The 24,898-nt window shown below is 31.0% G+C and overlaps 1 protein-coding gene across 2 annotated transcripts in view; it reads left to right on the forward strand.

Moving 5' to 3' along the window:
• hiw (MYC binding protein highwire) overlaps positions 1–24,898 on the forward strand; it is a 302,801-nt gene that overhangs the window by 274,065 nt on the left and 3,838 nt on the right. For both annotated transcript variants that reach the window (XM_089219243.1, XM_089219244.1), the window contains exons 42-67: positions 8,634–8,783; positions 9,147–9,225; positions 9,299–9,483; positions 10,691–10,842; positions 11,492–11,694; positions 12,268–12,444; positions 12,963–13,263; positions 15,841–16,429; positions 17,078–17,337; positions 17,417–17,561; positions 18,443–18,690; positions 19,243–19,562; positions 19,636–19,726; positions 19,793–20,023; positions 20,103–20,217; positions 20,290–20,480; positions 20,541–20,669; positions 20,744–21,004; positions 21,149–21,481; positions 21,550–21,783; positions 22,208–22,336; positions 22,450–22,722; positions 22,972–23,163; positions 23,276–23,383; positions 23,460–23,642; positions 24,268–24,538. In XM_089219243.1, coding sequence (XP_089075369.1) covers positions 8,634–8,783; positions 9,147–9,225; positions 9,299–9,483; positions 10,691–10,842; positions 11,492–11,694; positions 12,268–12,444; positions 12,963–13,263; positions 15,841–16,429; positions 17,078–17,337; positions 17,417–17,561; positions 18,443–18,690; positions 19,243–19,562; positions 19,636–19,726; positions 19,793–20,023; positions 20,103–20,217; positions 20,290–20,480; positions 20,541–20,669; positions 20,744–21,004; positions 21,149–21,481; positions 21,550–21,783; positions 22,208–22,336; positions 22,450–22,722; positions 22,972–23,163; positions 23,276–23,383; positions 23,460–23,642; positions 24,268–24,538 — 5,550 coding nt within the window. The remainder of the gene's footprint in view (positions 1–8,633; positions 8,784–9,146; positions 9,226–9,298; positions 9,484–10,690; positions 10,843–11,491; positions 11,695–12,267; positions 12,445–12,962; positions 13,264–15,840; positions 16,430–17,077; positions 17,338–17,416; positions 17,562–18,442; positions 18,691–19,242; positions 19,563–19,635; positions 19,727–19,792; positions 20,024–20,102; positions 20,218–20,289; positions 20,481–20,540; positions 20,670–20,743; positions 21,005–21,148; positions 21,482–21,549; positions 21,784–22,207; positions 22,337–22,449; positions 22,723–22,971; positions 23,164–23,275; positions 23,384–23,459; positions 23,643–24,267; positions 24,539–24,898) is intronic.

The raw sequence follows: 24,898 nt of genomic DNA on the forward strand, positions 1-24,898 counted from the left end.
TTTTGATATACCTGATTTAAAATTTAAATGAGTAGTTTCATAATAATTATTGCTATTAAAATGTTTGTTCTAAGGCTATTAGTCCTTAAAAATTGTTTTACTAAGGTATAAAATACACGTACAATTGGAATTAGTATTTATGATACTTAGGTTGTTTTTATAAAATATTCATGTTGATAGATTAATATCAATTTCTAGGTTATATTTTCAAATCAACTATATACCTTATATCTTATAAACCTAAGCCTATGGACCTTTTATCTTTAGAACACAAAGTTAAATAACTCAAAAAACTACTCATAAAAATATTAACTTAAATACATCCACTAAATTATTTAAATTAAATACAAGGGTCCTCACATTTGAAAAATAAAAGTTAGGAATATATTATGTTTAAAATAAAATAAAAAGACACATTTTTAGTGGTACGAAAAATCTCAAGAATTTGAAAATATGGTCTTAGAGTATATATAAAAATTCTAAAAATCAGATTTTGAATAACTACATGGGGTTAAAGAATAATCTTGTATGTACCTTATAATTTTATAAAGGTTGAAAAATAAACGTATTACAAATTTTTTAGTTTTCCTTTAAATTTATTCTTGACCCTTTATCGTTCAAATTAGTCGAATTTTAAGGCGATTTATTGGGAGTGGATTGTAGTAATCCCAGGGACAGCTAGTTCCGATAACAATCCCCATTACTATTGTCCAACCGAATCCATGTAAGCCAACTGTATGGTTGAGTGCGCTATGGCCACACCAAAACAATAATTCTTTTTTCGTTGGTTTTTCACAATGTATTATGCCCAGAATTAATTTTGACTTCAAAAACAATTAAACAAAATAATAAATATTATTTATCATTTTAAATCTATTAAATCAAGTCTTATAGCCTAGAAAGTTTGACCGGTCATTATTGTATTAATGCGGATGCATTAATTTTAATCCACTATAATGTCCCTTATCTTCTAAAACCTACTGCTAGGGTAAAGGCTTTACTGCAGGAAATGCGGTACAATTAATCAGGATAACCTAACCTATCTTATTTTACCTATAATATATGAGAGTTCAATATTCATATATATATATATATATATATATATAATAAAATATCCATACGACTCGAAGCGGAAGAAGCAACCTTTTCACACGCCACTGCGCCTTTTTGGTCGCGTATAAAATTATAATTAATTACCTATGCATTTGGCATATTAATACTGCTAGATTTTATAATACTGTTTAATGCAATAGAATTATACAGGACCGTTATTATTTAGATTGATTTTTATCGGTATAAAGACTTTATAATTGATAGTTAAAATTCATTAACATTTATTGAATATTATTTGCCGATATATATTTTAAGTACTTAAATGAATAACTGTTTATAATCTATTATAATTGGTGCTATTTTTCATAATTGCTCGTTTAAGTACATGTACATCCTTATTTTTTTTATATGCTTATAAATGCTAAATTCACGTTGTAGAACATTTTAAACTATTTAATTTTTCAATATCAATAACTGAATATAGGTATTATACTTACTGCACTTTAAACATCAAACTCATTAAACGCGATACAATGGTAGAAACAATTATAATTTATAACCACCGATATGTTATTCATTAAAATCATTATTACAATAATGGAATTATAATTATAGCACTACTTGTACCTATGATGGAGGTCTTATGGTCTTATGTTGGTTTTAATTAATTGCTTAATTCCGTGATCATGAAAGTTTTAAAAAGTATTTATTATGAAATTATTTAAATTTTAAAATATCAGTTGAATGTTGAAAAAAATATAAGCGAACGCTTTGTTCGTACATTACACACACGTATAAAAAACCAAAGTAGGTTATTTTAAGGGGTGGACATGAGTACACGCCCGATGTACTGCAGTTTGATTTACTTATGGTTCAATAATTTTACGATGTGCTTTTTGAGCATCTAAATTCGGCGTTTTCGGAGTATTGACATATTGGTGTAGGACTACAACCATTGTATTACCTACATGTGCACAAATTTTAGTACATAATTATTAAAGTGTAAACTTATTTGGTTAAACATACTCCTCTTTCGATGAAAACTTACACAATAAATATCACTCACACACACACACACACATTTCTATTGTTTGCTATACCATTAGTGCATACAACGGCACTTACCTATAACCGACCTTCCCTCAAGCAACCCCCTCCCACCCTCTCGTACCCCCCCCGTGAGATACTCTGAAAACGTTGCTCATGTAGTTGTGATGAATTCCGTGACTTCAACATGGCTAATTTGTTTGTTGCACTCGTATATAATAATATTACAAGCGCACAGATTGTTTTGAATTTCGGTCGGTAAATTAAACGCGAACAGTAACTCAATTTGCGGCACCGCCAGACAGACGCACGCATCCGTTAAACGATAATTAAAATCTACGTGATTGTGTATTATATGTGCACATGGAAGCGAATTTCACCAGTGTCAGAATTTAATAAATCGACGTGCGCCCCATAAGGATCTCCCGCACGTCCCCCCCCCACCAAAGATCCTTACCTATGCTGCGGTAAATACGCATGCTGAAAAAGGGGATCTACACTTGCGCTGCGCTCGGGACGCGTGCCAGGCGACTTAAATATATCTGGACGAAAGCCCAAAATTATCAATTACTATAACATTGTAAGTATATATATATATATATTATAAATGCTTATTTTACGCAATATATCTTGTTAATAAGTCACCGCGGGGTTTTAATATATATATATATTATATATATCATAAATTATATATTGTAGCTGACGCCAAATTATTGATCAAAGGCTACGGCAGGTAAGTGCGTACTTGCTAGCTGCCTCTGTATAAGGTATATTATATGTTGTTTTCGATCGTCGTTCAAAAGGGAAAACCATTTTGCGTGCCGAATCTGCGACCCATAAAAATAACCTCCACATGTCATAATCAAACCTCTGATTTAAACGAAATTCGTAAATTTATTTGCATTTTATCAACAGTATCTAAACCTGTTTTTATTAACTTTAACTTTGAAAGTACATCAGATTAATTGTTTTTATTTTGTACACAGTTTATTAGCTAGCTCATAGCTGGTACCTATGTGTCCGCTTGGCACGGGTATATGACCCGATTATTTTTTAAATCCTTAGCAAATTTATTTCACTGTCGATTTTTTGTTCAACTTAATAATAAACACTCCACATTTTCTCGGAAACGGTTAATTGGAATTTTCAAAAGTACCTACAAATCTTTGAAAAATGTAATGAGTAGATGTTTTTTTATTTTGCTGAAATACTTTAATATGAATAATTTTCTTTTTTTTTCTAGGAAGTGATTCAATTATTTTTTATTTTCCGTGATATTTAAAGATATATAATATATATATATTAATTGATTAATTATAACAATATAATATGTATATATTTTCGTTTTTTATTAATCTTAAAATCAATCGCGTTTCATGATACACTTTTCGGAGATGCTAAATGAACCAAACTTCCACCTCTTAATAACTGTAAAATTTAAAATGGCGATCATCCAATCCCTTTAACCCTAAACTTTCAATATTATTTTATTTAATATTTCAGAATAACAAAAATGGTACTTATAAGTTATTTAAACCATAAACTTTATTGAACCTTTCAAATCATAGTTATCTGAATAATAAGTTCTATAGTTATAGGCAACTTTAAACTTACTATTTATTTTTATTCATTAAAACCATAAGTATTTTTATTACTATTATAAAGTTTAATTTAAAAAAAAATGTCTGACGATAGTATTATTATTTGTCATTATTAATAATTTCAAATATTTAAGATAGATTCATAGGACGTGGATTATTTTTTATAAAAACTGGCTCAAACAACAATTAAAATTTTAAAATGCTTTTATTATATACCTTTATATTTTTTTATATTTTTACTGGAGGTGTAATTTTTATTAATATTTGTTATTACCACACGAAATCAACCACATAGTGTTTTATTTATTTCTAAAGATTTGTATTTTGTTTCTTATTTTTTAAAAATGAGGTCAGTTAATATTAAGTTATAAAAATATTCAACTGAATATCTTCAATATAATGATACAGTTGATTAAGTTTGAAACAAATTTGAAGAGCTTCGCGTATTTGCATTGGTCATAAAACTGTTTGAATATCTAATTAAATGATTAATAAAAGTATTAAATACTTCCACGTAATACCTACCTACTAAATAACTATATAACAGTATGTATTTTGATTTATTTATAGTAAACATAATTATACGTTCATCGTAAATGAAAATTTTGTAAATTAATTGCTAATTAAATTTAATCATACTCTCCATAATATGATCATATTATAGTCAGAAATACATGGACTTACAATATATACAATATATGCATGTATGTACTCGTGTCTCGTATATAATACATACATCATTTTATTTAGATTGAAGAGACAAATAAAATAAAAACCTATTGAATTTCTGTAGCATAATGAGGGATTGTTATAATAGTGTGCGGATAATTTCAAGAGGATTTTTTCTTCGTAATTGTAGAAGTTTTCGAGTTTTAAAGTTCTATCGGCTTATTATATACCTAGCTAGATATATCGATATGTTATATTATGCACTAGATATTATGATGAATGCACACTGCTAGATTGGCCTGGAAGTTGTTTCATATAAAATATAATAATAGTATATACCTATCAATATTAAATTTGATCATTTTCTATAAATCGGTGGGTTAAGGGGCGTAAAATTATCAAAAGCTTATAGTTAAACGAGGTATAATTATTCAACACGTGCAGCGTATATCGGCAATAGGCGCGGTTTGATATCGATTTGAAAAAAATCCCAAAAAGAATATTCGGGAATATCTATACTCTTGTACCTTTATTGACGAATCGTGAAATCGAAAACCCTTTGAACCACGCATTTGTATAATATTTTGCATATAGCTGCTTATTGTATTATATACGATATAATAAAAATGGTGCCGCAGGTGGATCTCCAGTTCATTTTCCCCGGTGGCCTCGTGTTTATTTTATATAATAGATTAACTTGACAATATATATATTATATAATACACTGCACCTGCAGCGTAATCTTAGTAGGTCTCTTATACATCCGTCGCGACGCCGGCAACTTTAAACACGAGAAAAACGTCAATAGCACACGTTGACGACGACTTGTAAACAAAATCTCAAAGGACACAGTTAAAGAGCTTTGATAGGAGTTAGTGCAGCGGACTCCCTCGGGGTTTAGGCTTCCTGGTTTGTATACACCCTCGCTCTCCACGTGCTACCTTCGCGGCTACCTACCTCGCACGCATTCTCATTCTCTTTTTGTTGGCGACGCTGCAGCGCCCGTGTGTTTAAAGTAAATAACTAGCGTATATACATATAAAATATTGTTATTATTATGATGAAGAAAAAAAAATGTTCCCGAAATGTAATTTTCCGTTTGACATAACTCAACGAAACGTAATAACTTATTTACGGTATAATATTTTTATTATTATATTATAACTTACAGATATGATAATGCAACAACTTACAAATAATAATTTTTTATAACAAAACGTAACTTTAATAATGTTTTATTTGAGGGTGCTGCGTGGATGTCTTGATAGTGGGGCTGATGTTTGTTAAACATTAGTGTTTGAGTCATAGTACTCGTCGTAAAAACACACAAACTTAGACAAAAAAAAAAAACGAATTTCCTTCAACTTCAGAGTTTCTCAACCTAGTCTTGATTGATTAGATGACCAACCCTGACCAAGTCCTTCTGGATGTCAATGTACCTACCATATGACTTTAGTACCTATTAGTCCATGTTGTATGTGACAAATAGGGTTCTGAATTGTAAATAATTGATAAATGAAAATTAGCGGTCTCTTGCGATTATATATCATTTATGCATACATATATAAAGTATTTTTCCCATCAAAATGCATCACAGTTGTACCATGATTATGCTTTGGTTTCACATTTGCATAGAAATATTCTTCAATGCACATAACTCTTATAATTTAATAAAAATCACTTGTGTAAAATATAGATTGTTTGTACCTCAAGATGAGTTTATTATAATATTATAATGTATGCACATATTTATATTGTTGGTTTGGTGTACTTTTAATACAGTCTTTGCGGCTATTGTTAATTTTGGTGTCTGTATACCAGTTACAATATTGTGAACGCATGCGTGTGTACACGGTCTTTTTGTTATTATTTCTTTCCATCGTCTCACTCTCGTTAAATATACTTTTGCGAAATGAATAATAATATTATTATTGTCATAAACACACATTCCGTTTATTATGGAAAATTTCATTGTCGGCCGTTAATCCACCCGCACTCTCCGTATTGTTGCCTTCTCAGTTAACTTTGAACAAAATATTATCTATATTGTTTTGTTTTGTTCTTTCAAACGACATAGGTGGTACCGAAATGTAAGCTTCTGTAACCTTTTCGAAAGGACATTTCGAGAGAACTCATAAAAATAATAATATTATAAGTAACTATACATAATAGATGCTGTTCGCATCTTCGAGGAAATATTATGAGAAAACCGAGTAGGTATATTGATCGTTGAAAACCCATGATTATGTATTCCCAATTACCATCAACATATAACATTCTGTAGTATGTTTAGTCCTCATTAAAAAATCAAATGCGACTACTCGAAGCTTTCGCAAACTTAAATATTTTCAGTGCGAGTAATATCATGTTTTTCGAACAATAATATTATAATGTAATTTCATATTTTCTGCTCGGTGAATCGTCAGTGTAAGCACTATTTTATGATTATTGTAGAAAACTCAAACTATACGGTCAAGTTACGATGGTCTCGTTTATGATATTTCTGGCGATATTATTTAATATTAATTTAATTAAATATCGCACATGCGTTATTCTAGACACGATATATTCCGGGCCTCCGTACAAAACGCATTCCTTTCGGGTTGTGACTTGCGTGCTTAAAGAAAAATTATTAATAGACAAATATTACACGTACGACATACGATTACATGCCACTGCCACCATATGGACGAAAATGACCTCAAAACTATTAGCCTAGCTCGCTTATATATATAAGCGTATATGCAATATACACGTACGAGTATGATGGATATAAAAACCGATTGAATTGGTGTAAACTATGTCGTTGTAATTATTTTTTTATTAGCGTTTTGAGCTTTAGGAGTACAATATTGTATAGAGATGATTTTTGAAAAAGTATAATATTCTAAAAAAATTATTATAACGATTAGTTCAACTTATAGTTACCTTCACTAATAAGTTATTTCTTGCAACGTGAATCGATAAAATATATGAGGAGTATTCTCGATAAAATAAATTCAGACCATTTAGCTACAATATTAATCATAATAGTATAATAATATTATATAAGCACCCAGAATATATATATACAGGGTGTCCCACAGAGATCTGGCATTCTGACAAATGAAATAACTTTTGTTCTAATCAATATTTTTAAAAAATTTCTTTTAAATTTAATTCATAGACACTTGCACTAAATTTTTAGAATACATTTATTATTTTTTAATACTGAAAATAAAAAACTTAAAAATTGATAAATTTTTTTTTCGAAATATTCAATATAGCCAATTTGTAAATCTGGTTTTTAGAAAAATGTATATGGTAAAAACACTTATTTAAGTCAAATGGCTGATTTTTTACAATTTTTTTAAATATAAATATTTTCGTTAAGTAAATTACGATCTAGTTTATGTTAGAAACCTTGTAATTTCAAATAATAATAAAGTTTTTTAAAAATATTTTATAAGAACATTTTTAAATAAGAGCATGTTAAAATCTAATTATTATTTTTTTATTGTATTTATTTCAATAATATGTGATGTATAAACTATAAATTACTATAATAATTTACCTAGGAGGTAACGAAAATATTAATATTTAAAAAAATTTTTAAAAATCAGCCTTTTGACTTAAATAAGTGTTTTTACCATATAGGTACATTTTTCTGAAAATCAAATTTACAAATTGGCTATATTGAATATTTCGAAAAAAAATTTATCAATTTTTAAGTTTTTTATTTTCAATATAAAAAAAATTAAAAATTAAAAATGTATTTTAAAAATGTAGAGCAAGTGTCTATGGATTATATTTAAAAGAAATTAAAAAAAAAAAATTGATTAGACAAAAGTTATTTCATTTGTCAGAGTGTCAGATTTCTTCGGGACACTCTGTATATACTCGTATAGTAATAACTAATAACGATCGTCAAGTGACTAATAATTATAGAGATTTAAAAAAAATACGAAATAATTTTCACGAACTTAATCAAACCAGTCATCGATAGGACTCAAAAATGTCAAAGTCGAAGTATACAATATAATATTATGTGTACGTCTGATCACTTTGTATGACAATTGTTATGTCTGTGTGTAGTCGTGTATAGGCCATAGAGGAGTGACAATGTATTGAATGAACACAATCAGTTCTGTCTGTCGATAATTATTTTACATTCATAAATATAATATATTGGTGGAGCTAGTCGATCGCGTTTCGGATCATTATACTATTGTTATGTGTGTCCTAGAAATATTAATCAAAATTTACATTTGAAATTGTTTATAGAAATAGAGCGACAAGACTTGCAGTGTTTCGTGCAGCGAATAGACAACGAGATTAGAGACCCTAAAAAGACCAACAGGAGCAACAACGCCAACACACAGCCACCACGTTTCAACACGAGTTCGTACGTGATCGAGCAGTTGGACATGATGGGTGAGACACCGCGACCAACGACCAATATTATGCCCTATCGTGTTTTTTTACAATGACTTATATAATTCGTAAATTAATGTAATTATGCTGCGTCCATATATTATGTTTTATGTCTATATTAACTATTATGTTTCTTAACAACAATTCCTATATTATTTTTGTTTTTATCGCCGTGCAAAGTCAGACAATCATAATCATAAGATGTTTATGAAGACTCTATAGAGTTAGTTATAACAAACAAAATATTCCAGATAATGATCTAAAAGGTTTTTCGTTGATGATTTTTCTATAAAGTCCCTATAATGAACGATTTCTACATACTACAGATATAATTTTATAAAATGTGTTGTTTTTAATTTTCAGACGATAATGACATAAAAATTGAAAAATTAGAAAAACAGTACTCGCCTAAACGGAAGAAGGACGCGAAAGCAATAGAAGGGTAGGTGGCGATATATCGTATAGACAGCGTTTGTCTTGGTTGCACCAATTACTATAATTTTTTACTTTTCCAGATTGAACGCCAACCCTTTGCCGATACCATATCATCGACCTGTTGTAGGCCAAGACAGTCTGCTGAGCAACGGAAACATGGTAATGATGCTACCGGGTAGTCCACGCAAAACGGCCAGCAACAAGTATGCTGCGGAAAAAGCTAAGCAACAGCCGTACAAAAACCCTTGCAAAGTAGATGTTACGAGTGAGTAAATCAATGAATATTCACTATAATACTAATACTATCGATGGTTTGGTAATTATTCCGTTTAACAGCGTATTGTGTACCTTCTTGGATGTCATAGTCTTGTCATCATCTAAGTTTCATTAAAATTGTGATAACATATTAACATCATAAATAATAAAATTAATTTTCTTGATCATATTTATATAGCACGCCATTTATGAAGATAAATAATATTTCTTTTTACACATGATAAATTGCATTTTACAAACATAAGTGTCGTTGAATCATTATTATTTTATAACTTAAATTTTAAATAGTCATATGACAATTAATATCTTTAGTAAAAATCCAGTTTTATATTTTATATATTTTTATTTATGACTTATATCTAATATAATTTTGATATTCTGGTGCCCCATCAATAATGCAAACACATATCGTGTATTCGTATATTTCTTACTCAAGCATGATGATCCGAATCGTTAGGCTATTATATCTAATAAAATATTCTATGCTTGATTATTACACATATAATTGTGTAATATAATATAGTGTGTATACATTTAAAATATTTTTTTCAAAATAAACATTGGATAATTGATCAGTTTTTTTATTTGACATTCGTCGATAAACTAGCATTAACTAACAATAATGTACTTATCTGAGTTTGTATTCAGTAAACAAAAATAGCAATCTATGAATAAATATTCCATTTGAATGCAAAAAATAATAATAAATATATTTATGGGGTATTTGAAGTATCAATTATCCCCATCCGTCAAACCGTAAAACGCTTCTAATTATATTGTTGCTAAATACAAAGATGGATTAAACCAAAATACGATGAGAAGGGTACCAGAATAGAAAACTTAAAAGTCGCAACCCAAATACTAAAAGTAAATTTTCATAATTTAATTAAAAAAATAATAAGTCAACGGTTATTTTGAGATAAATAGGTTAAAGTCATGATAATTAATTAGTCGTGTTAAGTCAGTTAAGTTAATAAGTTTAAAGATTTCATTATTTACATATTTTAAATTATATTTTTAATTTTAAGTTAACGGCAAATGATTAATCTGAGTTGAAAAGATTAAGATTTAATTCCCAATTTCAGTTTCAATTTTAATTTGTAAGACTTATCGCAGTCGAATAATATATTATATATTACTTTGCGTAAGTTCCTATTTAATCTATGATCGTGCATGTACCATTATATACGTTCCAGGTTCCAGAAGAACGATGTATAACCATTCGTTATCGGTGTCCAGCGATACCACAGCACCACCGACTACCAGTTCATCTTCAGTTGATACTCATATGACCACTAGCTTGTCCACATCCATTGAGAGCTCGACAGATCAACCGGAATGCTTGACTGTACGTTACCACATCAATACCGCATTATTTATATTAAATATAGACTTCTTTTGACCTCATCTCACCAACGTCAAATAGACGGCCAAACAATATGATAACCTCTCTTCGCTGTAATGTCAATCATTAATTGATTGACCTAAATACAAAACTATTTACTCTTTTAAAAAAAAAAATATATATTAAAAAAGTTTTTAGATAATTTAGTTGAAATTATGTAGGTATAATGCATAAAATAGTTGTATAATTCTTACCATTACAATTATTATTATGTCTCAAAATCAAATATTAAACTTTTTACATCTAAAAAATTATCTCGATTTTTTTAAGAATTTGAATTATTATTGCATTAACTAATTCAATATTTAAAATAATGAAATAAAAAATAAAATTCTGATACAAAACCTGCATATTTTATAATGATTATTGTTTGTTATGTTAGTCACTCACTGCGATATAATGAATCTAAACTTTAGCATAATCTCCTTTCGTTTGGTCTACCCGCATGGCTGCATTAGTGGCTTTTTTAATAGTGAAGCAAGTTTGTTAATTTGGTCATAATTAAATCAGGAAACAGATGTAAAGTTCTAAAGAAACCTTCATAGTAGTATAAGTCATCTAAATTATTTTGTACTATATTTTTTGTAAACAGAAAGTAGAAATTTGTCCTGGTGTAGCTCAAGCAGCTACACAAACTACACCGGAAAATGAAAGAGTCAATTTTGTACCTAATAGTAAAATAAAACAAAAATTGACCCTGAAAAACCGCTCAAATTCGAAGAACGGATCAAAAACTGATGTAGTTTCTTCACCAGAATCCAAAGATCAACGAGAAATAACCATACAAGAACCAAAGTAATTTAATTTAAATATAATTTATATTATCTATGTTTCACTAAATAAGTTTCTGGTTTAATCGTTAAACAAATAGTACTTAAAATTTAACCACTAGTAATATGCAAGCTGATGTTATAAAAACTGAGTAATTAAAATTAAAATATTCATCTGATAATTAAATTTCTAAAAGATGTGCTGTGCAAATCATATACTTAGAGTAGAATGTTATATTTGTATACTATTAAAATTAATTAATTTTTAAAATTATTGTAATATATGAACTGAATTTATACAGGTAATTTCCACAGAACATCTAAAATAATTATCTTATTGCTATGATATCAGTATAGAGTTATTGATATTTTTAGAATAAATTATTTAAGAATTTTTTATAATTTTATTGGTCGATGATAATTTTCTTTGAAATTCTGTAACAAACCTAAAATTAACATTTGTTCACTTAAATCGCTGTGTTATACCAGCTGGTAAATAAAAAATCTAAAGCAATATAATCGACCGAACAAGAGAATATCAAAATATCTTAAATATTTCTACTACAATTAATAGTATACATTTAATTGTACGATTTAGACAAACCGTTAAAATGGCGTTAAGTCCTTCGATGGCAGAAAGCCTGCGTGCCGTGTTTGCCGCTTTTCTGTGGCATGAAGGCATCGTTCACGACGCAATGACCTGCGCATCATTTTTGAAGTTTTATCCAAGTCTTCCCAAGAATGGAGCAGTAGTTACGAAACGGATGACTGAAAGGTATGTGTTAACAGCGCACTCTGTGCAGAATAATGAAGATCACGTATATGCATATTTGAATATCTCCTATGTAATATGTGTTTACGGTTTCAAAAATTAAATTTCCAGATAAATAAATTATAATATTTATAGATAAATCATATTTTACATATAATTTAGATACATTTGATTATGTTATAATGTGTCTATTTTCTTATCTATTTTCCCTTTATATATATTGGTAATTCTTGTACTAATAACTAAGTCCTTTTAGGCATTACTCATACCATGTGAGAACTACTACATTAGTACCTAGTTAAAACATACATATAATAATATTTTATTAGGGATCTAAATTTGACGTAAAAAAATAACATTTTGGCTATTACATGAAATAATCATGTATGGGATTTCCAAAAATTGTTCAACTGGAAATCTGACCCACATATTATTGTATACAGTAGAGTTACGCCTAAATTGTATATTATATCACGAAATTACTTGATTATGTGAAATTTAATCTGACGAGTTACCTGCAGGAATAAGGACCGCGGACCTCAGAGGCATTCGGTGGAAGTGACGACCGGTGCCGGTGGTTACCGGCACATCCGACCCAACGAAGTGAACCGTCCAAAACCTGGAATGGCATTACCGGCTGAGGGAGCAATCACTGAAGAGAGCATGACTAGTTCCGGTAACTCGGAATTTGCAGACAGCCATCATGCGCAACCGGAACCATCTGTGGGTGGCGGTGAATGCCGGACCACTGTCAACTTTTTGCCACCCGCCCTCAACTGCATGGTACGGCTGTGGGACCAGATCGCCTCCGACATGCTCCAGGTAAGACTTCTGATGTATTATAAAAAAATATTAACGACAAAATATAAGGTATTCACATAAACTATAGGTGATTTAAGATAGATGGTAGCTCAAAAATGTGGTATTATAAATCTATGGAATATTTTATTTATTCTATTAACATAAAAAAAGTAAAATATTGTAATGGTAAGGCTGTCTATGAGAATTTAAGGTAAAGGCCTGCTTGAATATGTTTGCCATTGCCTCCCTACTAAAATATTTTACAGAATCTCTGTCTATGTTTATAGTTACCACATATACATTGTACCTACTGAAAATCTATATCGACATATGCACGTTGAACGTTAAATTTTTTTCTTATACATAATAATCAGTTATATAATATAAGGACGACTTTCCAAACATTTTATAACAACTTTAATGTTATCAGTAATTTTTCCAAACCACTAACACAATTTACAAAGAAATGATGATGTTCGTGAAATGTTTTTTTTCACGTTGACATGTGAATTTTCTTTTTAAAAGTACGATGTATGATTCAATGCGATCATTTTGTCCTTAAAATACATTCTATGGCAATAATTATGATCTTGTTCTGAATCAAATTTGATATTTTTTTACTAACTAACAAAGGATAATATTCTACTAGCTGAACTATTGAATTCTGTTTAAAATCTTAACCACGAGAGAATATTTTTAAATTATAACTATATAACTAAAATTGTTTTTATATTTTTTAATCACATAATGAAATACTTATAACTTTATAAGGAACTTTGTTTTAAATGTTTATTCCTAAGCTATAAAAGTTTAACTTTTTAGATATTTTTAACTATCAATAATTAATAAATGTTGTAAAAATTTAATTTGACTCTTCAGTAGACATTTTTATTTAATTTTTGATAAAGGTTTCATTTGTGAAGGATTTTGTACTAAATTTTCAAATCTTAGATTTAAGTTGATTCAAATCGATATAATAGAATATGTACTGTTAAAAGTATCAACCCTTTTTAAATAGATATCGAGCGCAATAGATTAGTGAAAAAATATTAATGTTATGTTATAATTTATTAAAAATAACTAAATTACCTAAAAAAACTTTCGGTTAGTTGAATGGTCTTATGGTTTTATTAGAAAAAATTTAAATTGTCAAAATATTGTTATTTAATTCGTACGTTCAACAATTTAATTTAAAATATTTCATGGATAAATAAACGTTGTTATTAAAATTTATTATTATTGCATAAATATTTCATAGAACGAAAGTCACAATGGTACTTCGTTTTAATGGAATAATAATTTTCTATTTACGATATTCGTAAAAATTACGTTCAACGTACGGTTTAAAATATTAAATACGAATCTGTTATAATTTATTAAAATTAATTTTCTCATTTGTATTTGTTCTGTTTTCCATTTTTGTCTATATTGGTTGGTTTCGCATCAGTATATTGTTATACCAGGGATAATAAAACAAAACAATGAAGATAATTAAAGAAAGACCTACAGTCTTACAGATCATATTGAAAACAATGCGTTTATTTTCAGCTTAACATGTTAAATAATAATAAAACAGTACATGAAACTGTTAGAAATAAATAGTTGTCTATATCTAAATTACAGATGAATAAACTGACGTACGTAATATTATTCCGTTAGATTTATGTGCGTTGTAATATTTTGTAAATATTCTCGAGGACTTTTTCATGTCCTTTGACTGTAAGCTTGGACTCAGACTGAATTTATGAGGTTGAGAGTGTTTTATGAGCCCTGAATATAGTGTCCAGTTTTAATGTTTGTATAATAGACGTTTATTCAAACTGACGTTTTATTTTATGCAAGTTCAAAGCACACATGGTGTTGTTACCTTACAATATTTTATTTGAACACAATTATCTTAGTTTTTTTCCCCATTTTATGCTATAAAATATAATTATAAATTTTTATGCTTCACCTATGTTACTCTATATTTCTATTCAATAATATATGATAAGACTTATTTCGAGACTGTTATTTTTATCAACATTTAATTAAAATCCAAAAATAAGAATATTATATGATTATTAGTTACTTATGGTCAAATATATTATATGTTAGATGGTCGTCACTATAAAATATTGTATATATCCAATACCATCATAATGTATAAGTGTATCAAACGCGGAAAACGAATGGATTTCGATTTCAAGGTTAACATATTATATTAAAATAACATGGAAATATAATATATTATTCTTATTTTCAATACAATAACTTGGTACAAACATTTGGAGATAATAATGAAACGACACTGCTTTGGAATGCATACATATTTGTTGCGTGACAAAAACTATAGTTGTAACCTTATAATTTATTCATTAAAAAATAGTTACACTTAAACAACCATATAACTAATAGTGAAATGAAGAGTTTATGAGGGAGAAGTTTGAAAATTGCACGTTACTTTATTATTTGTCGTCCTCTGTCTTTCCGATTATAGACAGGGAAACACAATAGAGTAGTATAATATAGGTATATACTCTAAATTATTTTTAAAAATTATAAACCTATAGTATTATAAATTATAATCAAATAAAAATAAAACATTTTGTCTTGCAGATAATTACTTCGGTCGCCGTGCTCCGCAAGTCTTCTCCTAAGCAGACGGTGAATGGTGGCACTGAAAATGGTGACAATGACGGCGATAGATTTTCATTGGATCAGTCCTCGGACGCTCTATATGAAAGATCATATTGGCATTTAAGCCCCAACTATCATTCCAAGGAGCCTATGCCGTGTGAGCTGTGTGGCGACATGTTTTCTGTGCCTGTGTCCTTTCATATGCTTACTGCTCACCCGGGATGCGGTCAGAGCTGCGGTGGTCGCGGTTACACCAGCAACGGTATCTACAAGAACGGTTGGTCTGGCCCGTGTGGCGAAGGCGGTATCGCGTGGTTTCAATTTTGCGAATCCTGCCGTAGTGGTTGCATGAAGCGCGCCAAGCCAATACAACCGTCGGCTGCTTCCGGTTCTGACCCGGCTCCTCGGTCCCGGAAAACAGCCGCGGTGGTTCGACAGGCAGTTAACAACTACCCCGCCACTAACAACGGCGATGACCGTCGTGATTTCTCTGACTCTGACGACGAAGGTAACGATGAATACCGTAATGGTTGGAACTCGAAATCGCTGCAGCTTAAACATCTACATGGTTAGTGACCTATTCCGATCATCTACTGTATTAAGTATTATTAAAATCATAACAAAGTTCTACCGAGATGGATTTATTTGTTTCTAGAGATCGAATTCTATAATGATTATTCGGCAATAAGTCCACTTTTAAAAATTAGAAATATTCAGATGCATTATGCACCATTCGTGCGTGTGTAATTTTATTAATTTTACGATAAAGTATAAAATATAATTTTTTTTTTCTCTAGTCATGCGTGATGCGAAAGTAAAACCATTATTTAAGGCACCTACTCGAGTAATAATTATTGTCAACATAGTGGAAGCAATGTTTATGTATATCTATTTCACTTTTAAACGATTATTGGCACGGCGTAATGTGTAGTTAAAATAACTGCATATCAGTCACATGATTACTGATTCGACGAAGCATACCATACGTTATTAATTATATACATATATATTATATATATATATATATATATTTTTTTTTTTTTTGGTGGAGCTATTTGTTTGTAAATACAATGATTTATATTTCTTTAAATAGTGGATTATTGGATATGTACTCAAATTGAATATTTACGTTAATTTTATAAAAAAAAATATTTATAATTGCTTATAATATAATAAGGAATAACAATAATGAACGTTATTTGTCTTTTTGAATTAGGAATAAGCTGCAACGACGAACTGGTCGACAGCCTACATATGACGTTCAAAGAGAACGCCATGTTTCTGTTGGACTTGGCCAGCACTAGCGGTGGGAGGCTGACGGGCGACGAGCCTCACTCAACATCGGGTCCGTGGACCGTAGGCGAATTCAAATGTTTGAGCAGCCTCGAAGTTCCTGCAACTTGTAAGCAACTACTGCAGCCTGACATCTGCAACGATGCACTTCTGAAGCAACTTCATGAATGTGATTCAGTAGGGGTACGTATTTATTCGTCCTAAACTTTTGGCTGACAGGATTTTTTGTTTTTATTTTTAGTATGTTTTTCTGCCATTCCAGATCTCGTCCGCGAGCGAAGATGTAATGGATGGAACCGTGACGCGGAGCTTTCACCGTTCTGTGTCGATGGACATCGAGAAGTCACCGATGAGACGCCAAGACATGATCAATCGTCGGAAGCGGGTCAATAGTGCCATCGATCCAGGTACGTAGTTTTATTTAAAATCGTCAACGGCGGATTGTATTTTAAATACAACATAAAACCAATACTACACTTTGCCTAAACTTTTTTGATTTTACTTTCGAAAATATGTTATTTTATATTTCTAGTACATTTCAATTTAATACTGTTCAGTGTTTTCTAACACAGTACAAGGGCGTGCACTCACACACACACACACAAACAACAATTAGTTTTCTTACTTTATCTGAGTTAAAAAATATTTAATTTTTTTATTAGAGATTATATATTTTTTCCTGAGGGTATACAATCAACTATTTATTTTCTTGAGTTCTAAGTTTTTAGTTGTTTATAATAAAAATATATATTTCGATTGTATAAATATTATGTTTGCATAATATTGTTATATGGCAAGAAGCTAATATATATTATATAATAAATAGTACAAATATAAAAATGACGAGTTAATATATAAAAAATTAATGTAGTTTTGTACTGTTCTATACTATTGTACGCTTGATAGAATATGAACGCTTATAACAGACGCAAAAAATAGCAGTAATTACAAGAAATATTCAGCTAAAGTTAATTGATTGGTATTAATATCAATAATTTGAAAATACAACTTAATTTTTTAAAAAAAAAACTGTTAAATAAATTTTTTTAAATAAACGTTTATTAATAAAATCGGTGCTATAATAATATTGTAATCTTTGTTTTTTATATTATACGATATTTTACTATATAATATTTAATGCATTATATTTATTTGCTATATTTAGTGCAAATGATTCGGGCTCTGCCGACTTAAGACTTTAAGATACTATTAGCGAATTCACGATCGTAAAATGAAATTTATGAGGTCAATTAAAAACATATATTTATTTTGTTTGCTTATCTTCTAGACAACGGATTATCTCTTGTATGTATGCCCTCGGCGGCCCTACAGGCGCTCGTTCCTAGTGTCGAGAACACTACGGTGGTAGGTTGTTCAACCGAAGGTATAATATCGAAGAACGAAAATGGATCCGAAATAAACGTTTTCAACAGACCATCGATGGCGTTTATTGTCGAAGCACATAATTTAGCTGATCTCAAATGGGCGATGAAGCAAGCTGTGAGGAAAGCCGCGTGCCGCAGTTACGCTCTACAAGTAAGGATAAAAGTATTAATATTATGGTTTTGCCGTTTTGGTAAAGTTATGATATTTATTTTTAAAATTCACAAAAACTTTTTATATAATTAGTAGGTGTTAACTGAGAGTTTATGCTCTAATATTTTATGCATTTGCATATTTCTTCAGAAAGTAAATTGTGCGAAACTCATTAATTTGGTTTTCTTTACATACCTTATATCTATAAATATTTTAATTTTAAATAACTTATTACGAAAATCAAATTTTTATTAAAACAAAAAACTAATTTTCTTGGCACAATTCAAAGATATCAAAAATGTTTAAAACATATTTTTTTACAAGTACGTATCTATTAATAATTTATAAAATAGTATATTTTTTATTTAAATACAAATTACATATATATTATATACATATTATATTGTCTAGTAGAATAACTAGGATGTTTTCCAGAGGGAATTGTATAGGGTATTATCAATTTACCTAGAAAACAATATATCATATTCAGTTACTTTTTAAACACTTTTCAATTTCTTTTCCTAGTTTAATTTTATGATTTTATTTTATTAGGCGCTCAACTGGTTGCTGCATGAAGTGACTCGAGCTTCGTGTCTGCACGATCTCTTGTGGTGGTTCGTAATAGCGCTATCTGCTGAAGTCCGTACGGTGGACGGAACCAACGACTCCATTGAACCACGATGTCGACATCCTCTAAGCGATTTATACCTAGCTGGAGAATCCGTCAACCCATTACCACAGGTGTTCTATCAGTTTTTGCAGACTGTCTCTGACCTGATGCTGTACTTGCCCCCGGGGTCTGCGTTACAGATGATGGCTGTCCGCTGTTGGGATATTAATTTTACGGCATCCGATCACATGTTTTTGCATAGGTAACTGACAATAATAATAGATTAATATTTTGGAGTTACAATGAATTTTTTATTCCGTTTTTTCGTTCTCAAGGAGTAAAGTATTTAGTAATATTAGCAAAATATTGTCACATAGTGAAGATTATCAAGACGTTTGCGAAGACACTCAACCAGAAAATTCCTCGGTAAGCTACAATTATTATTGGTACACTTTTTCGGGAAAATAAACGTTGTTTTATTTTACTTTACAGATTGATAAATACGTTGTGTCGTCGCTCAAAGATATAACGGAAAATACAGAAATCACGACAACTAGTCGACCGGCAATGATACCAAATTTAATCGATCGAACTACTGAAACGTTTTGGGAATCTAGCGAAGATGATAAAAACAAATTCAAAACAATCATGATACAATGTAATAATCCGCTTGAAGATCCTAAAGCACTTTACGTTCATTTTGATAATTGTCGTGATTTAAATGTAAGTATTTCTCTAACTGTTTACACAGTGGTCGTTTATTTAATTTAAAAACATTTGTATTTGAATTGTTTTTAAATAGAACAAAATATCGACGGTAGTTTTTTCGTCTGGCCAAACCATTGAACAGTTGAACAAAATACAAACAATCGATGTCGATACTCGATTTAGTGGTTGGCTTGGAGTTTACATACCTGGTAGATTACGCAGTATTAAAAACAAATACCATTTACTATAATTATTTGACATAATATCTGATATTTTCGCAGACCAAACGCACAAAGTCCTCTGCATTGAAACACGGGGAGTAGACACATCGGTACGCATTAGACAAATAAAAGTTCTAGGAACCGTGTCGGGAGATTCTCTTGCACATGGTCGCCAATACAGTTACTCTACCATACAACATCGGCAATGTGAAAATGAAACACTAAAAGTGTTCCGATCGATCACGTTTCAAGTAAAAAAAATTAAGATATTTACATATGAATCGTTCTACAATTTCAATTGTTATTTTAAGGTTTTTGGGAAACTAATACAAGGAAAAGTAACGTCGATGGATTCTAGTGTTGAAGAAAGCAAAGATCTAAAAGAGCACATGGTTGGAATTTTATTTAGTCAAAGCAAATTGACCCATTTGCAAAAACAAGTAATATTTTTTAACACACAATATTGTGACCAAACACGTTTTACCGATAATATTTTAATCTTTTTTGTCTCTAGGTGTGCACTCACATAGTAGACGCTATCCAAAAGGAAGCAATCCTAATGCGTGAAGAGTGGGAAAAGTCCATTTGCAAAAACGATACTACATCAAATAATGGTACGGCTACACCAACCGACTCGTATTGTTTCGAAATGCTATCGATGGTGTCAGCTCTAAGTGGGAGCAACGTCGGTCGATCTTATCTAGCAAATCAATACGATCTGCTGTCAAATTTGTTAAGTTTGTTGCACACGGGCAGCGCCAGAGTTCAAAGACAAGTAATGACTATATGGCCGATAATATTTTCACCAAAAATATTAATATAATATAATATTAATATAATATATATATATAATATTAATATAATCTGTACATGTCGTTTAAACCAAAAATAAATAACTAAATACGTATTTGATTTCCAGGTAACGCTATTGCTCAAACGAGTTCTGCCAGAGGTATCTCCTAGCGCGTTGGCTTCGTTGACTGGATCTCGACTTCCTTCTACAGGGTTCTCAATCGTCAGTCCGCCGCCTAAAAGCTACCAGGTAGGACTGCTCGATAGTTTCTTGAGCATCATCGCGAAAGCATTGATATTGCAAGTAAAAGTGAAGAGTGCAAACGGTAGCAAAGTAGTAAATTCATTGAAGCTCCATGACGTTGATTTGGACGAAGACAATTCGTTGTGGTATCTCAAAGGGGTTTCTCACAGAAAACTCGCCGATGACATTATACAGATTTTATGGGATTTGTCAAACGTAAGCGATTGCCAAGGACTAGGGGCAAACTAAAATATTAAATAATATTTTGATATTTTTTTGTACAGGGAAAGTTGGGCGGTAACAAAAACTGGATCGACACGACCCGAGCAGCGATTGCCGAAAACATACTGAACTTGACAAGATTAAACAAAGAACAGAGAAGAATGGAATCGTGCATAAAGAATCCCGTATTGTGGTTGGCACTGGCTTCACACTGTGTGTTGCACCCGGAGCACGCAGAAAGGTTATCGTCCGGTCAGTGGTCTAAATCGGAAGATTCGAAGCCAGTTCCTCCAAGAGTGAGTATAATATCTCAAGAAGGTGTTTAATATGACTGTAGGTGACAATAAAACTTCTGAACCTACATTTAGACAAGGTTTGGGACAATTTTATTATAAAATCAAGTTTAGGAATGATACAGTAAAAAAAGTATCCTATAGTTTTGCAGGTTGAAACATAAATATACTTCTTGTCCCCAGCCAGACGTCATTTAAACTAAAAACCAAACTTACTCTGTAAGGCGATCGTCAATTTTCTTGACTATGTTATTATCAATATATTATACATAAAATCAAATGAATTTTCTTCAATCTGATTCACAAGAGACAAATAATAATAAAAAGCGATTATGAATTACGTTTTTTTATTGATAAGTTGTAAAAAAGCTATGTATTATATATTTCATACAATTTAATGCAATAAACGTTTAAAATAAATTTTTAGCCACTGTGTTCGAACCATGACGATGGCGAGACTGCGGCATCCATACAATGTCTCACATGTGGAAATCTTTGTGTCGACTGTGACAGGATCTTACACTTGCACAGAAAAACCAAACATCACCAGAGACAAGTAAATACTACTATACTACTATACGTAGACAACACATATTTCATAATAGTGTTTAGCAACGACAATAATAACTGATAACTGACTAATGTTTTACTAATTCGTGCGTTGTGCAGGTGTGCAAAGAAGAAGAAGAAGCCATCAGAGTCGACTTGCACGAAGGGTGCGGACGGACCAAATTGTTTTGGCTACTTGCGCTAGCCGACAAGGCAACTTTGCAAGCGCTAGTCGAGTTTCGCGATACATCTAGCTCTTCAGACTTGTCGGCACCGGTCGCCAAAGCCAACGTGTTGCAACTCGCCAGAGTTGGAGTCTGCCGGTATTGCGGTATGGTCAGCAACGACGGATTGCTTGCCATCGGTAACGTCTGCGCCAACGACGAGTGTCAAGTATAAAAAATGAATATTATCATCAGTACATGTCTTTAATTATTTGATTAATATATTTCGAGTTTCCCACACTGTGATAAAGATAAAAATTGAAGACCAACATTTATTTAATTTTAACAGTTCATATTCGGGGTTTGAAATAAATTTTATGGATAAATTATTTTTGTATATAATTTTTCTGAAACCACTTTAATTTTATTATATTGTCATTTCTGTTCGATCACGTTGTTAAAATAAAACTTTGTACAGTTACACGCGCAGACCGGATGCCAGAGGATATTGAAATGCGGCCATTTGTGCGGTGGCATCAAAGACGAGACGAAATGTTTACCGTGTTTGCATGGATGTGCCTCTGTCGAAAATCCATCTCTCAAGCAAGACGCCGATGACATGTGTATGATTTGCTTCACGGATGCCTTGTCTGCTGCGCCGTCCATACAGGTAAACTATATAAGGCCAGAGACAATTTAAGACAATAGTCATCGACTGTGATTGATGGAAAACCGCGCATGATGTGAAAAAATTACTATTAAAAACAACTTTATCGTTTCAGCTTATCTGCGGACACGTGTTTCACTATCAGTGTTGCAAGAGAGTTCTGATCAACAAATGGACTGGACCACGTATCACGTTCGGATTTCAACAGTGTCCTATATGCAAGGTGAGTATCGTGCGTGTGATATATATTTTTTCGGTACAACTCGTTTGATCTATCTATTTTTGTGCTCGTGATAAAGACACCAATCGAGCACGCGTGCCTTGCTGAAGTCCTGAAACCGATCAGAGAGCTGATGGCTGATGTCAAGCGAAAGGCGCTAATGCGTTTGGAATACGAAGGCGATTGTACGATGAAAAAAGATCACGCTGCCGTATATGCAATGGAAAAATACGCGTACTACGTGTGCTTCAAGTGTAAAAAAGTAAGTATATCACATCGTCAATATATAGTTTCATAATCGCGAGTCGAAGGCACAATATAATTCAAAGTAAAATTGTTTGAATAACAAATACATGATAATATAAATCAATAGCACTACTTAGGAGGATGCTTCTATAAATATTATGTTCAATACACATTTTGGTGAAACGAACTTTTAATATTATAACCACGATTTTCTACTGTCACGCGAATTATAAGTGATAATATTCACTAGGTATTAAAGAATTTTTTATTTTAAAATCACTGTTTCATCCTAACATATTATAATATGTGCATGTTTATCCATACTTATTTATTATTACCTAATTTTTTAACACTTCCTAGTTCTATACGTATTATAAGTTTCTAAATACTAATCCCTTAAACTTTATGAAACTATTTATGAACTCAATTATTCAAATACTTACGATAATTACTGTAGAGTTCAGCTACGTGTGACTCATTATCAAATTTTTCGGATGACCCCCAACTCATATTTCACATAATTAAAAAACATTATAATATGACTTACTGTTTTGCAACGATGCTAGTGTACGTAATATACAATAATATAATCTCACACGAACGCTATTTTAATAAATCGTGTGTTATGTTGTGTTCCTTAGGCCTACTATGGCGGAGAAGCTCGGTGCGAGCTGGACGTGGGAGGAACTGATTACGATCCTACTGAACTGGTGTGCGGCGGATGCAGCGACGTGGCTCGAGCTCAGATGTGCCCCAAACATGGTACTGACTTGCTCGAGTACAAGTGCCGTTACTGCTGTTCAGTAGCTGTGTTTTTCTGCTTCGGAACTACGCACTTTTGCAATGCTTGCCACGACGACTTCCAACGTGTCACCAACCTACTGCCCCACGAACTGCCACCCTGTCCCGCAGGTATGCGATAATTGTTGTAATATAAATATTAAATACATAATATTATTTCAATGACTACCAAAAATATTTCCGTACTTTTCGGGTACGAAGACATGCCGCCCGAATTCATATACCTAATAGATATGAAAGTAAAAAAACAAGCATTCATATATCAATTTACATTGCCAGATTTCAGACATTCAACTGATAAAAAATCAGCGCACTCTTTTTCTCTATAATTTTTGCACTGTCTCTTCCAAAAATCGAATGTACTTCTATTTTTAAAATAATATTATTTAACGTATTCAAAATGTTTATTGATTTTCTCTTGTAATCACTGTTAACAAAATTCAAAAATTTTACCACCTTTTCCAATCTTGA

Source organism: Diuraphis noxia, unplaced genomic scaffold (assembly GCF_037042655.1).
Source record: "Diuraphis noxia isolate RWA-SAM2 unplaced genomic scaffold, SU_Dnox_SAM2 contig0002, whole genome shotgun sequence".
Classification (NCBI taxonomy): Eukaryota; Metazoa; Arthropoda; class Insecta; order Hemiptera; family Aphididae; genus Diuraphis; species Diuraphis noxia.